The 16,218-nt window shown below is 39.8% G+C and overlaps 2 protein-coding genes and 1 non-coding gene across 6 annotated transcripts; 1 reads left to right on the top strand and 2 right to left on the bottom strand.

The window, feature by feature from the left end:
- Positions 1-7,925: 7,925 nt before the first annotated feature.
- On the bottom strand, positions 7,926-9,656 carry ppdpfa (pancreatic progenitor cell differentiation and proliferation factor a). Of its 2 annotated transcripts, none has more exons than XM_054783650.1 (5): positions 9,489-9,656; positions 8,715-8,851; positions 8,516-8,593; positions 8,363-8,435; positions 7,926-8,268 (listed from the first exon to the last, which is right to left on the bottom strand). In XM_054783650.1, the coding sequence occupies exons 2-5, from the start codon at positions 8,767-8,769 to the stop codon at positions 8,136-8,138; spliced, it is 339 nt and encodes a 112-aa protein (XP_054639625.1). In that variant the 5' UTR covers positions 8,770-8,851; positions 9,489-9,656; the 3' UTR covers positions 7,926-8,135. The 2 variants fall into 2 exon arrangements, with proteins under 2 accessions (XP_054639625.1, XP_054639617.1); XM_054783642.1 differs by having other exon boundaries at positions 8,715-8,817; positions 9,489-9,655.
- A 256-nt stretch (positions 9,657-9,912) lies between these two features.
- Positions 9,913-9,984, top strand: trnae-cuc (transfer RNA glutamic acid (anticodon CUC)). The gene has a single exon. It is a non-coding gene; the product is annotated as a tRNA-Glu (tRNA).
- Positions 9,985-10,642: 658 nt separating this feature from the next.
- LOC129184089 (tumor protein D54-like) lies at positions 10,643-15,834 on the bottom strand. Of its 3 annotated transcripts, none has more exons than XM_054780600.1 (9): positions 15,697-15,786; positions 15,228-15,303; positions 15,006-15,154; positions 14,725-14,772; positions 14,333-14,434; positions 12,170-12,196; positions 12,026-12,061; positions 11,893-11,941; positions 10,643-11,820 (listed from the first exon to the last, which is right to left on the bottom strand). In XM_054780600.1, exons 2-9 carry the CDS (start codon positions 15,276-15,278, stop codon positions 11,755-11,757), a joined length of 528 nt encoding a protein of 175 aa, XP_054636575.1. In that variant the 5' UTR covers positions 15,279-15,303; positions 15,697-15,786; the 3' UTR covers positions 10,643-11,754. The 3 variants fall into 3 exon arrangements, with proteins under 3 accessions (XP_054636575.1, XP_054636573.1, XP_054636574.1); XM_054780598.1 differs by having other exon boundaries at positions 10,644-11,820; positions 15,228-15,340; positions 15,697-15,833; XM_054780599.1 differs by lacking the exons at positions 10,643-11,820; positions 11,893-11,941; positions 12,026-12,061; positions 12,170-12,196 and adding an exon at positions 12,209-13,292 and having other exon boundaries at positions 15,228-15,340; positions 15,697-15,834.
- Between the last annotated feature and the right edge of the window lie 384 nt (positions 15,835-16,218).

Raw genomic sequence — 16,218 nt, 5'->3', positions numbered from 1 at the left:
AAGTGAAACGGATGTAACAGAGAGAATCCGGCCACTTTTCAAAATAAAACAAAAAATGAAATAATGGAAATTATTTTTTCTTTCTGTGCGGCCCGGTACCAAATGACCCACGGCCCGGTACGACGGGAGCACTATGCTTTTTTTTTTACGGGTCTCCTGCGAAAACGCCAGTGAAAGATTTTCATTTGGAGTGATTTTTTGTTTTTAAAGACCTACTGCAAAAAAGTTAGTCAAAAATCCTTGATACAACAGGAGTGCTCTGGTGTTTTTAGGAATCTGCTGCAAAAAATGCGAGTCTCCCCCAAGTTTCGATGTGCACTAACAGGCTGGTCTGATGTCATTCACAGGCCAGATCTGTCTCGTGGGCTGCCAGTTGATAATATCTAAGCGATATGTAATATAATAAAAAGCTCCACTGCAATATGGATAAGCAACAATGTAAAAAGGAAATACACATTTGACATTATCTAATCATACAGTATACCTTGAAAGAAATGTGTTGTTTTAAAGGTCCCTTTACTTAATACAAGCAAAACAAGTATTAACACATTTTCTAATTATTTTTATTGTATTTTAGCTCAACATGCTGATATATACATTTAGTTTTTAATTTAGACAAAGGGCCGACATTTGGGGTGGCAGTGACTCAGAAGGTAGAGCAGGTTGTCCAGTCACCGGAGGGTTGCTTTACACCTTTCCCCCAGGGTCAGCCTCAAATGACAAGATGCTGACCTACGACCCAGATCTGGTGCCTGGGCCCTGTACAATGGCTCCCCGTTGCTCCTCAATGGACGGGTTAAATGCAAAAGACAAATTTCACTCTACTGTACATTGTACATGTGACACATCTTGCTTTAGAACGTTGCGCGAGTGAAGTTTTTGTCCACAAGAGGGCAGCAGAATAGCAGAAAGACAAGGAAGATGCAGCCGCGTGGCTCGTAGTTTTAAGATTTCGTCATGTCGTCCCAAAGTAGAAGGCCAGGTTTACAGGCATTCGCTCAGAATGAACCACTCACATTGTAAATCATATTAAAATAGTAGTTACTTCCCCAAAATTAACGTGTTTCTGAAAAATCCTGATTATGTCATTGTGTCCCAATGCATATTTCAGCAAGATCAACAAAATAATGGCTTCCCTAGAAGAAGTTAAATGTTGTATAATATCCCACAAAGCCAAAGCTAAATCCTATACGTAATCTGTGGTGTAACCCAAAGAGGACAGTGGAGATACAAGCAATGCACTCAACCAAACTTGTAGGTCACTTCTAAAAAAAACCAAAACAATGTTGCATGCTAAAATGATACTCTAGAGTTTCAACACATATGGCATGTTTGGAGATACTGACACAGACGTCATTAATCCTGGTAGACAATGTCAAGCTTGTCCGTAACTTTAGAAGGAATAGTAGTTTAAGAAAAGAAACAACAAGAAAACAACAAATTCCCAAATTGAAAGATTTTCCAAGAAGATCAATGGTATAACACTGGAATTGAAAGTTACATACAATGGTATCATACTGAACTTGAAAATTATGTAAGCTGCACTTTTAAACTTTGTCAAGTGTATTTAGAGGTCTTTTTTGCTCTGTAGTCTGTGGTAGTCTGACCTACTTTCAAGCAGCAACATGGTCAAATATTCTGGCACAGTGAAATGTAGATCTGGGAGAAGCTACAGCTGCCGTCCTATGAGAAATTATACACTCACTTGCACTGAACAGTCTGTCCAGAGCAGCAAATTACTCCATTTTCAGTAAATTGCAAGTCTGCATGTCACAGATTAAAACAACACAATCATATATTACCTGAAATACTAAATACTAAAATGAGTGAAGTAATGGAATCCATTAGAAAGATAAACAATGACGTAAATGTGTTTCCTGAAAGGAACTGAACTTTCCGCTGCGTTTTAATACATCTGCACCCATAGTTTTGTGGTTTCATATACACAGAAAGGTTGATCCCAATCGGTACTGAATGTACACACAGTATACACTTCAACAAAATCACTCTAAGCAAAAAACATAATCTTGTTTTAGACTAACAAGCTATTTCTTCTTACTAGGCACTTTCTATGTTAGAGCAGTGTGCTTACAGTATCTTAATCATACTCTTCTTAAAAAGAAGCAATAACAATCTGCCAACAATACAAGAAAACGTGACCAAAATGCCATTGCTGTTTAAAGTGATATACTGTATGTTCTAAGATCTGACATTAATTTCTTCAAAGAAGCAAAATAATCTGCCGACAAAACAAGAAAACTTGCCAAATTTTCCTCTTCTGTTGGCAGATTATTTTGCTTAGTTTAAGTAATATAGCTCAAATTTGAATACTTACTGCTTAAGACTTGTGTTTTTGACAGGGTGGCATAGTAAGTCCACAAATGAAGAATATCATATAGTTGGGACCTCTCATACTCACCAAAAAATGGATTTTACCAAGCATATTTTGTGGACATTTCTGCTCATGCCATACTCTGTTTACTCTTTAAGAACTAAAAACCAATCCATGTTGCCTTGAACTATAACGGAAGTGAGCCAAGCATGTTTCAAAAATTCTGTTTTCTTTTTTTTTTTTTCTCAGTCTGCTGCACTTCCCACGGGTGGCCCGCCATGCACTTTGAAAACCACTGAATTTAGCTAAGAAAATGTATCTAATGTGGTAATAAAACATAGCATAGTCCAAAATAAGTCTTTTCTTGAAGTCAGATCATTTTAATCTTACTTTGATTTCAGTTTTTGCCGGGTAGCCAAAGTAACTGTGTCAAAGGTCAAATCATGTTTTGAAACAATCATGTCAAACAAAGAACAACCCTGTTAATACTAGTACTAGTACTTAGTTTTATCAGCACTTTGCCATTGTAAATACTTTGTAAGGACAACACAGTGTTATGTAACACACTTTCATAGATAATGAATTATTACCAGTTGATTAGATAATCTTCACGAGTCACCTCAGTCTCAATTAAGGTCTTGTTCAACGACAAGTCCAAGTAGGCAATTATTTTTTATTATTATACTATTGCATGCAGCGGGTCAGGATGAAGCTAACAGGTCGTCGAGACAGTCTATGTAGGTTGGCCTGTGCAAGTTGGCCGTTGACACTGTCAGCCTGTGTGTGTGTGTGTGTGTGTGTGCATGTGAGACATGTCGACATGCACAATGATGAGCGGTGCACATGCCGCCAGCTCATGCTTCTCATCAAATAAAGAGCTAAAAACAGAACGGTGCACCCGTGTAACCGTGCAAGCAGCGAACCCTTCACCTGAGACGGCAAACATGTATCATGTAATCCAATAAGTAACTCCCCACCGATAAGGGGCCACGTGCTTGTTGTTTTTGTGTTTTCCTGTTGCATGCAATGCGGGAGCGGACCTTTCCTTGGCAGCGCTGAGTCACAGGGCAGCTGCCTTTGGCCCAGATTCCTCCCTGGCATGACAGAGGACACCTTCCACTAAGGCAGAGGCTCTCAGTTATTTTCTGTCAGGCCCCCACTGGGGAACAGAAATGTTTTGGGGGACAGAAATGCCCCCTGATGATATCTATTTATTTGTCTGTACTGTACAGACTGAACTCGAAACTGAAACCAGTGAAATGCAACAAAATTAAAGAGCAGCGACGCACACAAGTGTATTCAAGAGTCAAATTGCATGCTGAGTATGACAATTCAACATGTTGGCAGGTTTGGGTGGGGGGCACCTTTTTATCTGAGAAGCACTGCGCTAAGGTGAGGTTTTAAAAAGAATTTAGTGTGTAATTAATTACATGAAATGATATGGTGGTGGATTTTTAAACCTGAAATTTGCAGAAGACCTGCATTAAAGAAGCATTACTGTTTCTGATCCTTACATTTCTCTCTGTTTCATGCCATCAGACCTGTTTGTTACATTGTTTGTTACATTGTGCGCTAGACGGAGCGACTCTCCAGGCCAATGCACACACACGCATCCAAGGACACTCACGCACACGCACGTATGCTACACACACCCCTTCCCCCAATCCCACGCCTTCACCGCTTCATCCCCCCAGTGCTGACAGGCGAGGTCCACGGTATGCGCCTGGCATGGCTGCGACGGCTGTGGCTGGCTGTCAGCCTGTGCTGGAACACCTCCACGGCCCTTTCCCCCTCCGCTGGTGCAAGTCTTTGAGTTCTTATGTTGTAAAGTGTGCCTTTTTGTGCCTATGTTGCAGTGTTTTTTTTCCAGTCCCACACTGCACTCCCCCATAGCGGCATAGTTTCCTCCTCTCTCCTCTTGTTCTCCCCTTTCCTCTCCCCCTTTTATCGCGTAGTCATCCTGTTCCGTCTACGCCCCGTCATATAGTATGGTATCTTGTAAATGTACGGATGGGTGATTGCTATAAGTGACAAGTAAAAGCCATTCTCTCTCTCTCTCTTGTTCTCTATTAAAACGTGTTTTGTGTTGACATTTCTGGCTTTCTAAAAACAGATTAATTGGATTTACATAATTTCACATGGGAAAATTTGATTTGGTTAATGTCTGCTTGGTTAGAGTCGGACCTTCTGGAAGAAAATAATGACACTAACCAAGCTTTGACTGTATTATTAACGCCTACTATTACACATTGTTGCTCTTTGCTCTATTGTTGCTGTTGTTGTTTTTTGGTTTGTTTAATTTAACTTTTGGGAAATTTAATTTGTGGAATGTGTCAATCAATGGGTCAATAAAAAAAGAGTTGTTTGGACACCCCCGGTTTACTGCATGGCTGTTGTGATTTTGACATTGTGACGAGAAGCTGTCCTTCACTGTGTCCCGTGAACTTTACTCATAGAAACCCCTGTCAAAAATTTCACCTCGTTGACACCGGACCGTCTGGACAGGGTCACGGGACATTTTTAGAGCAGGACGTCTCTTCTGATTCGTGCTCAGAGAAATATGGTGGCGCTTTTCATGCCAAGTATCACAGCATGGAGTCACAGTGCTTCGTGTGCCGGACTGAAACATAATCTCTTCCACCTGACTCAGAACAGACTTTGCTCGCTGTGTACTTAATTGCCAGTGTACTCGCTGCCAGATGTTCTCAACATATCTTTTCTTTGAAATGTTTGTGGACCAGCAAATACTCTTCTTGACCTCTCAGTTACAGTTAATAGTTGCACGCCAACAAATTCTAGCGACTGTTTTAAAGGCTATAATGACATATACAGTATATACAATATGTATATTCTGTTCTATAATATATAGGCTAGTGTTCACAAGGTATATCAAAGAAGAAAAATGCATGAGAACCATCGTTCCTTGTATAATTTATCCTGACTTCATTAATTTATATTGTTTAAGTTATTGCTTAGTCTTCTATATCATGCATCTATTCATACATTATACAATGTTCCTGACAGCTTATTCATTGATTTAACTTTAATTTACACTTCTTTTTTTCGTCTTCGTTCCTTTTCTTACGTGACTGTGTAAGATGGCTATCTATTGTTACACATTCTTTATTCTTTTCTCTCCCGATTAGAAAAGTATAACATGTGAACATTTAAACACCAGAAGTGAACAGAATTTTAGGAACTGCTGACACAAGGAGAAGGGGTAGGATTAAATGAACTCAATCTTCCTCGGTGTAACTTGTAGGGTTGTGAACAACAAACCGTTGCCACCGGATATCCGGTTTGGCAAGCGAGAGATGCGACTGCATTGGTAAGCAGCCTCCTGGATCGATAAGAATCGGCCATAAATCCTTAGATTATTCGATTGAAGACACATGCGCCGGTATCGCAAGACTAGCAACCGGTTGACAGGCCGTCTCTTAAACAACACGAGAGCCTGGGCTTCCGGCGGAACGATTGTTGTGCATGCTCTGCGGCTTAGCATGACTGAAGTCGGGAATGGAGCTAAATAGCATTAGCAGCGCACTAGCTATTTACCGGGAAAGATTTCAACACATCAACAAAACATACGTACATTATTGCGATGTCATTTATCGTATTATGTATTGTGTAAAACTATGACAGGAACAACATCAAAATAAAAGCACGACATGAATACAGACCCACCATCCACCAGTACGAGCCTTTTTCAGAGAGGTTGTGTACCAAACAAATGTGCACATTAGCACTCAAGTCATCAAATCTTACCTTTCTGCATTCCCACATAGTACCAGCATTTGGGACCAAATATGAGGTGAGAGAAAAACGGGAAAAATACAGAATAGTAGTCGATCTGTAGAGCGTGGGGGGAAAGTTAGATGGTGCGTTCAAAGACCATCGAACAAAGTGGGACAAAGTCGCAACAAACAATTTACAGTGTTCCCTCGCTCCATCGCGGTTCACCTTTTGTGGACTCGCTGTTTCACAGATTTTTTTGTGTGCAATTTTAGTGCTTATGAACGCTGTTACAGGATGAGCCTGGCCCTTTAAGAAGAATTGGATTGTGGGAAGTTAAGTGTTGTAGTTTTGTGCTGAGGCGGAGGTGTCTCTCTATTCTCTCTCTTCTGTCTGCACCACCGATTGTCTTCTGCGTCCTGATTGGCTGTAGACCATTGTCAATCAATCTCCTTCGTGTTGTCTCCTGTTGTGGTCATGGCTACCAAACTAGCTAACCGCGTGAGCTGCTTTCTAACTGCCAATACTGTAAACACTAGTAGAAACCGAAGAAGCTAACCGTGTGAGGAAAATACAACGACAGGAGCAATATGTTTTAACAAGGATACAAAAACGGTACAGCCAAATGATACCAGGATGAGGCACGGTCAGAGGAGTGAAATAAGCGTGACTCACTTAATAATTTCTTGTGTCCAACCTAGTAGGTTGATCATTGAAGTTCAAATTTCATTTGAACTTTGAGAGTGTTTAAAAAAGTTTGAAATGTGAGAAAATGTACATGCCTGTCTGTGTATAAAGTGTATAGTGAGGGGTTTTACAGCCTTAAAACATATATAATTGTAAAAAAAATATAGTTGGCTATTTTGCAGGTTTCACTTATTGCAAGCTATTTTGGGAACGAATCCCCACGATAAATGAGGGAACACTGTATACAGTTAGAAATCCCCCGGTTTCTGTAGGTTTTTTTTTTTTTTTTACATTTGTTTTTACATTTACATAAAATTTGATGTCGTTATTTACAAATTATTTTATTTTTTCAAGTGTTTTTTTTTTTATTATTGGGGATCCTTGCCTTGCAGCATGCTGTGCTCTTTTACACATTTGAAAATACTGTAAGAATGCCACTTTTATAGAATTGGCTTCTTTGTTTTATAATGTAAGATTAATGTCTACATCAACAAATGTAACCTTTGAATCAAATCGTATCGAATCAAATGGTATCATTTGTACACCGTATCAAATCGTTCTCTTTTTAAAACATATAGGTTTTGAATCGTATCTTAACCTGTGTATCTACTGTAGATGCGTATCGTCTACCACAAGATTTACATCCCTAGTAACTTGTTTAGCATGTGTGAAAGAAATAAAGCTATTACCATTACCATAAGGAAAACAGATCACAAACTACAATTACATCTTTGCAAACAACTCCCATAACTAAGATTATTTCTAATTTCTAATACATTGTTCTGCCAGTGGGCTGAATTTAACTATACTGTATACAGTTCAGGCTCAGTATTGCAGCATGGGCATTGATACCATCAAGTCGGCTGCTGTGTATTGAAACTAAACTTACACTGAAATTGGCCTTCAGGGAACAGAGGCGTTAAATGTTTCACAGCTGTTTCCATTCAGAGAAGTATGCTTGCAAAACCATTCTTCAAGCATGTGTTCCAGTATTCATGCTGACCTACATTTATAGTAAGATGGAAAGTTATGCAAGCTTCTTAGCAACACAATGGCATATTGCCAGTCACACAAAGCCAGCTTACTGCAGTTTGGACAGTAGGCTGCTTGTGTTACAAAACAGCAGCTCAGCTGAGGGTTGCATACATCTTCAAAGAAATACAAAACTAGTACCTGAGAGCAATCATTTTATTATCATTTTTAGCAAATTACAAGAAGAAATAGATGAAAAACACTCAAGTTGTTTTTGGTCGTCATAGAAAGAATCTATACAGTCAAAAAAAAAAAGCTAACTATTTACTAAAAAAGCAATCCTTCATCGCCACCATCATCTCCATCTGGACTGTGATGGCAAGTTGGTGTTGAGGAGGAGGGTGAGGCGCCTCTAGGAGGAGGCAGGCGGGGGGTTGGAGGGCTCAAACTTTCCAATTTCGCCGTTTTCACTGAGTTGGTGCTTCAGAAGCATTTCCCTGGCGATGCAGGTCACCTGACCGTTGGCCACTGTGTAGCTTCCATTTCTGCAACCAACAACAGTTTAAACCACAAGTGCAAATAACTTGATAACATTTGTGTGGCTTCAGTTTTTTTTTTTTTTTTTTAACACAAGCTTACTTTTGGTTTTCAGCTCCGGATTTTGCAAAGAAAAAAGAGGTCCACCAGTGACCAGAGTCTTGTCTTGGAAGTCCTGTAGAGAGCAGATGTGATATTTAGAGACATCCTGGACTTTCCAGTTGAAAACACCACCTTGACCTTTGTCATACATACCTGGGTGGTGTGGGATGACCTCCCCTGAGTATTCAGCACTGCTACACGAGCTGTTGCTGGAGGTAGACCCGATGCGCCCTGGAAAGAATATACATACATTTACTTGTTTAAATTACATACAGAAGGCAGCTTTTGTCATGTGGAGGTGTACAGTATGTTCCTGGAGGAAGTTATGCCATTTAGAAGGACTCTGACTCACGTCTGTAGTAATCATGGGTGGCGACGAGGGAGCCACTTGATGGAATTGCTGCCATTTTCTCCGACCTCAGGTGGAAAACCGCTCACAGATGTACAATGGTGACCTAGACATGGAACGATGATCTCAGGTACAACAGGCTGGAAATACAGTCACACTTTTTCTTCCTTCATATCCTTGTTGATCATTTGCTATATATTTTGCCAGGGCATTCTATCACTTTGTCGAGTTCTGACATGGGCAAAACACGTCTAAAACGTGCCGTGCTGCATGCAGTTGTGCACTCAGTGCTGCATTCCAATGCACGGCCAAATAGCAGCAGAGGCAGCTGCTTCTGGGAATCCAGTTTCTCACGTCTCAACTCGTGTGGCAAACTGCACAAGCTGTGGGGCCCAAACAAATAATAGTCCCCCAGAGCATTTATGTTCAAACATGACTGTCAATAAAGTTTTTACACAATGTGTGAAATTGTTTTATGAAAAAAAACATTGCCATGAAAGCAGTATTGAAGGCATTATTTGAATTAACACAGCATCTTTCCGCCTTAAGGACCAGATGACGGCTGTACAGTTTAGCTGAGCAGCAGATGGCTTCGGGGATTTCAAGGAGCTGAGAACACTTTGTACTGCAGAAGATGCATAAACAACCCACTTGTACAGCTGCTAAGTCATTACTAACATGTAAATAAAAATTCTGATATTTTGTTCACGTAAAAGCTTATGCTTCCAGTATCACACATAATGGCTTTCTGTATAAAAATACTAGTTTATCACATACCTTTTAGGTTAAAATTGGGAAGCAGTTGTTGGCTCCCAGCGCGGTTGGAAGGTTCGGATGGCTGCAGGAAGGTGGAAGACTTCTGGTAGCTCTAACGGCCCATTTGTGGATAGACAATGATGCGTGTTACTTGACGGCTGCCGCTATCAGACAGGACTGCAGGACTGCTTTTAAAGCCTCTGCTGGGGCGCGTATACTGCTGACACTCGGGAAGGGCGGGGCGAAACACTTGGGGACACGCGCTGCGGATTGCCTAGAACGTGGTGACGGCATAGCAAGAAAGAAGAGGCTTTGAATCACCTTTGAATAACATTTACGAAAGACATTTGGGAGCTGAAAAGTATGACGACTTAGACAAGCTCCGCGAACGGTGTATACATTGTATATGATATGTATATCAAAATGTCCTTATGGCATACAGCTGTCCCTGGTGGTCTAGTGGTTAGGATTCGGCGCTCTCACCGCCGCGGCCCGGGTTCGATTCCCGGTCAGGGAACAGAAGTTTTGTTGTCGTTACAGTGACATCCTTTTATTTTGTTATGATGGCATTAAACATGTATTTCTTTTAGTAAATCAAGCTAATTATTTACACTTTAATGCACTTGATAATTCTTGATGGATTTGTTGCTTCAACCATCTTCAGAAGACATTAAAAAATAGGCTATGTTGTTTTCAGTGTCTTAAAAATGCCTGTTCCCCAAACCATCTCAAACTACTGATTTAAGACATGTGCTTAAAAACACTGTCTACCTTTAAAAACACAATAACTGGATATATTTAATACATTTTAACTTACTTTATGACCACAAGTAACACCCTGGTTAGTATGGCAGCCATTTTGGGAAGACAGACTTCTATTTCATCAGACAAATCCCAACAAATCACATAGAACTGGAAAAGCCCAGGATGTCCTCTCCACAGCATCTTTTATTATTGTAGAGTGTTTTTGCACTTGGAATAAGACTGTGAAGCGCTTGTTCCCTGCAGAGGACCAAAATACATTGTTGTATCTTAGGAAGTTATGTCTGGCTGGACTTTTAGTATGCTGTAGCAATATATGATTCATTCTAGAAGTCGCTACAGAAACAACAACCCTTTTGCGACCACCCCCAGGACACACACCCACCAGTGACATAAACAAGGACACTCCACACCCACAGTTTTAGAACTGAAGAAGCTTTTTTTTTAATAGGATCTTTCTGTCATTGGGGAAAATGTGTTGGTTTTTGTATAGCTTTAACATATAGGCAAATTTAAAGGAAGTCAATTGCAGGGCACATATAGAGACAGACAACCATGCACATTCACACTGTCACTGAGGGGAGGATTGAACATGGTACAAAATGTCCCCAAGATCTCTCAAAGGGACTGTAAGAACTTCCAGCTGCCAAGTGGGCACCAACATTTGAAAGTACACATAGTATTACACTACAACCCGGCTCTTCCTGCTTTGAGTATGTAAGATGTACGTAAGATGTAACATACACGCATGTTTTTTGTCAGCTAACAATAGTAATGTGGCTAAGTTTAGTTACTAACATTAGCTATCATTGAAAGGTTAGCCTATCATAACCACACAAATCACTCCAAACAAATTGTATTTGTGGTGTGGTGTTCTCATATTTTTTGGTTTAAAAAATGTCATTAGCAACAAGTTGCAGACACTCCCTTATGATGGTTAAAGGCATTAGTTGAATGTTGTGGTATGAATCGTTACAAATTTCAATCAAAATTTCTCTAGAGAGGAACATTTTAATTCACTCCATTTTATTCACATAACGATCAACATAGCACATGAATCATTTAACTGTCTTCAATTGAAAAATCTTTAAGTACAAAAATATTTAGGAATATTATCATTTGCTAATGTCACAAACAATCCCAATGAACTGCCAATGTAGAGGTCAAAATAAATATTTCTTAGAATGAATTTAACATCATGCCGAAATCCTTGCATAGTAGTATTCTGGTAATGTAGCTCATATTTTACATTTCACAGACAAACCAAAGAGAGCATTTATATTCTGTATTATGATATGAAAAACAGAGGATAAATACTTTGGATCCTGCACCAGACTCCTCAGACTAGAGCTGTCCTATCTAGTCAGACTAGTTTTTGTCCCATCTAGTCATTGAGCATGCTCGGATGAGAGGCAAACGTCTTCTAAGACAACCTGAACAGTCCACTTGCTACCGATTCAATGCCCTGAGAATACAATGACCAGGATGAATGAGAATATTCACAGGCATATATGAAAAACAGTTCTCAAGTGTTGTAACGTGCAGCTTTTCTCTCAAAGCCACACGTTTCTCCATTATTTGTCATCTTGTCCTGTGGGATTCAGAAAGTATGTGAGCAATATTGGTGCAAGAGCGCTGTGTGCATACTATTACCTTAACTCACCTTCATGCTGCCAACCATTTCTTCGAAAGACTTGAATGTAGAAGAGTGTCTAGGAAGACAATATATTTTGATAAGTGATTTACTTTACTACCACACTGCTGCGTAATCATTAGAGGGAAAAAAAGAGATTTACCTCATAGATGGCACACTCATGGTGTGGCTCAGGGTGCTTCCATAATAAAACAGATGCAAATGTAGTATTAAAGGTGACTATAGTGAAATGATTATCATTAGGATAATAATCATCAGGATAATAATTTTTGATCTCAAAGCTTACCGTGGCGGGCTTGGAAGGGGAAGAGCTCTGATGCGTTTGCAGCGTGAAAACAAAAACAGATGCAGAAATGAAGTCACACTAAGTTTGCATATAGATGACAACAACAGGCTTATCTGCCTTGTTCAGGTGTACTAGTGTGATTGGATTATGGCTTCTTAATGTCTTATACAACCTCATGGCAGAAGGAAGCTTTGATGTTTTACATGAAATATACTGTACATGTACTAATGGGGTAATTTATTGATATTCTTGGTGGATGGAGTATCATGTTATTTTTAGCATGCTAATTACCCACATCACTCTCTCAGTTTATCATGTGTCCAGATACATTTTTTTCAACAGGACAACGCTGCAGGACAACAATGATCGCTTGACCAAGGACTTCTTCAGGGAGAATAACATCACTCTTTTGGACCATCCTGCATGTTCCCCTCATTTAAATCCCATAGAGAACATTTGGGGATGGATGGCAAGGGAATTTTATAAAAATGGCCATCAGTTCCAGACAGTTGATGCCCTTTGTGAAGCCATCTTCACCACTTGGAGCAATGTTCCCACTAGCCTCCTGGAAACACTCGCATCAAGCATGCCCAAACCATTTTTTGAAGTGATTAACAAGAACGGTGGAGCTACTCATTACTGAGTCCTACTGAGAACATTTTTGGTTCTGGTTTGGAGAGTTTTTTGTTATTTTTTTGAGCGATGGTCTTAAACTTTTGATCAGGTGATTAACAGCCTATTTCAGTTTAATTGTTGTTTTCAATAAATTACTTTTTCCAAGTGCTTTTTGTCTCACTCCCCCTTCTTGCTTTTGCATATTGTAGCTCTACTTCAAACCTCATTAAGATCCAAATGTGCAAATTGCAAATTCTAACAATTTTTCAACTGGTCTTAAGATTTTGATCAGGAGTGCATGTGTGTATATCATATTATATATCAAATATATTATAGCTTTATAGTTTATATTATATTTAGATTTTATATATTATGTATTATGTTCTCCCCATGCTTGGGTTTTCTCTGTGCCTTGCGATTGGCTGGTGGTGACCGGTGACCGGTGACCAGGATGTACCGCGACTCTCGCCCGAAGACAGCTGAGATAGGCTCCAACATGCCCGCGACTCTAGTGAGGACAAGCGGTATAAAAGACAGATGGATGAAACGCTGGTTTTCAACTGTATTAAAGAGCAGCATTTCTTTTGCGATGACTTTCTGTGAATGCACAAAGTAAGTGTAAAAAAGTGTGTGTGTGTGTGTGTATATATATATATATATATATATATATATATATATATATACATATATATATATATATATATATACACACACACTTTTTTACACTTACATTTTTTACACTTATAACAGTATAACTGTTAACAATGGTCATATAGCAGGACATATATACAGTCATATATACAGTTATATTGTAAAAATAGTTTTATGATGAAAATAGTTTTATAATGCCAGTAGTTTGACTCTCAAATGGATTAATATCAGTTTATATTCCTGGTACTTTCTATGAGAAAAGTTTTAAAATTTGAACAAATTGGACCATGCAGCACCCAAGAGTGAATTATGTTCTAACATATCAATCATATCCACTATCATATCAAACATATCCAACATATCAGTCAATTACTAAATTATTGTGAAAAGTAGCATTGATCATTGACTAAATGAAAATGCATGAGTTCAGCAAAGGAACTGTATGTTTATTTAAGTTTAAACCAAAGTAGCGTACAAGCCGAACCCAAACGACAGATGGACCAACACTGCCCCCCTTGGTGTTGTACTGCTAAAGTGGCAAACAAAGAAGGGGCACACTATTTTCTTTCGCTGTCATTGTGTAAACACTTATCTAGGAAGTCTGGCCTAATAATAATTCATTATTAAAAATAATGTCATTCCAAATTCATAGGATAAAATTCAAATATGGTTTGAGTTGAAGCGCGACTGTAGAGCTGTTTTTTAAGAAGCTTTATAGTTTAGGCACAAGGAGTGGCTTGGCCTGACTGTTGGCCTCCTCCCTGTCAGTCCGTCTGTCTGGATCACTTTGCCAAAATAGACCAGGCATAACCAATCATCAGTCATATTGTGCTAGGAGAGTTAAAGAGTTACAACAGTGTTCCTTCCTTACACATTGCAGGACTCAGCAAGAATTACCTCATCTCTCCTAGCCTCCTGGTGATGACTACACCCATATTGGACAATGCAGAAGATGTCACATGGCCTGCATGAGCGAGACCTTCCTTGGTTCTCACGTATCTGCAGGTAGAAGGAAGTAGCAGGAATAAGAACTTCGTACTTGAGCAGAAACAGAAGGCCTGCACATACGCTGCATGCTGGAGCTTCTGCTAATACAACTAACTGCTCTTTAACTAATTCAGGCTGTAACGCTATTAACAGAGCACCAATCCTATTGCCCTCAGAAAATCCCATCACTTGTTCCTAGGAAGGGAACCTCAGTGCATAAACACTTGACAAAACAACAGGGAATCCCATGCACCGTCTATGTCAGTGTGTTTGTTTTTTCAACAAGTAGAAGACGTACTCACACGTTGGAGTTGCTGATGTCATCCAGGGTTGCAGAGGCTGTGAGATATCTGGAAAGAGACAAACCTGTTGACACATCATGTGACTCAGACTTATAACAGTGATTAGAGGGCTTTCCCTGGTTATGTAATCACAACACACCATTACACGACAAAGTGTGTGGTACACTTAGCGTGTGACTGGAATGTGGAGAAGGTACAACACAGGGCGAGGATTTAACATGACAACGAAATGCACGTTGGAAAATAGAAGGCTGCAAATCCATGCAATGAAGAGTACTCACGGGGATGAGGTCTGAACTTCTTGCCAGCCTTTCGACAAGTTCTGTTTGAGGTTACTGAGAGGACCCATACCCAGCTGCCTCCTGATATCTGCAGCATATTTCTCTTTGGCCAACACCAACTGCCTCAATGTCTGGATTTCCTCCTCCATCTCAGGAAAAACACAACAGGATTAATACAGTGAAAGACAATACCTGCTTTGAGGTACAAAATAGCAGCCTCACCTTGGCAAGTTCAAACCTCAGATTGTCCCTGTCCTCTTCTGTTAGATCCATGGGGGGGCATCCATTCCCTGGCGTGCTGGTGGAGAAACGAATAGATGAAGTCCCACCAATACCTGCACAAGAACAATAAATAGATAGATAGACAGACAGACAGGCAGATAGATAGATAGATAGATAGATAGATAGATAGATAGATAGATAGATAGATAGATAGATAGATAGATAGATAGATAGATAGATAGATAGATAGATAGATAGATAGATAGATAGATAGATAGATAGATAAATGAGGGACTGTCCGTGGTGCTGAACTCACCACTATTGAAGCTAATGCTAATGCTAATGCTACCTGTTGCACATAATGCTTAGGATAGTCAAACAGAGACAAAAATGTCACTATAAAAATACTAAGATTCAAGTTAGAATTAGAAGTTAGATATGACTCATGAATATGAAGCGGTGTTCTTACCGGGTCGGCTCATGGCTGTTCACCAAGGAGGGTTTTGACGAGGCTCGCCTGTGTCGCCGATTTCCATTCAATCAGCTCAGCTTGGAGCAGCAGCAGAAGCACAAACACACACACGTGATCCTGTGTGTGTGCGTGCATGCTATTAATGGCTATTAATGGCTATTAATGGAAACACACACACACGCACATGGCTCATCACATCACATGGCTCTTTAAATGGGACCTTATAAAAATATAATTGTAATAAGCGAATAAATATAAGTGCGCTGACTGCAATAGCTTGTCACAAGTGACAATAACAGTGAATTTGCAGACATATGAGAAATACTTGTGCTGTGTTAACATTTGTTAACAGGTCCTTACATCCATCCATCCATTCCAGCTATCCCAGGTGACTTCGGGCGAGAGGCAGAGTACACCCTGGACTGGTCGCCAAACAACCATTGACACTCACATTCATACCTATTGACAATTTTAGAGTCTCCATTTAACCTAACATGCTTGTTTTTGGAATGTGGGAGG

The sequence above is a fragment of the Dunckerocampus dactyliophorus genome, chromosome 1 (assembly GCF_027744805.1).
Source record: "Dunckerocampus dactyliophorus isolate RoL2022-P2 chromosome 1, RoL_Ddac_1.1, whole genome shotgun sequence".
NCBI classification, from domain to species: Eukaryota; Metazoa; Chordata; class Actinopteri; order Syngnathiformes; family Syngnathidae; genus Dunckerocampus; species Dunckerocampus dactyliophorus.
Note: the sequence above shows the minus strand (reverse complement) of the source record. Positions and strands in the feature narration are given on the sequence as shown.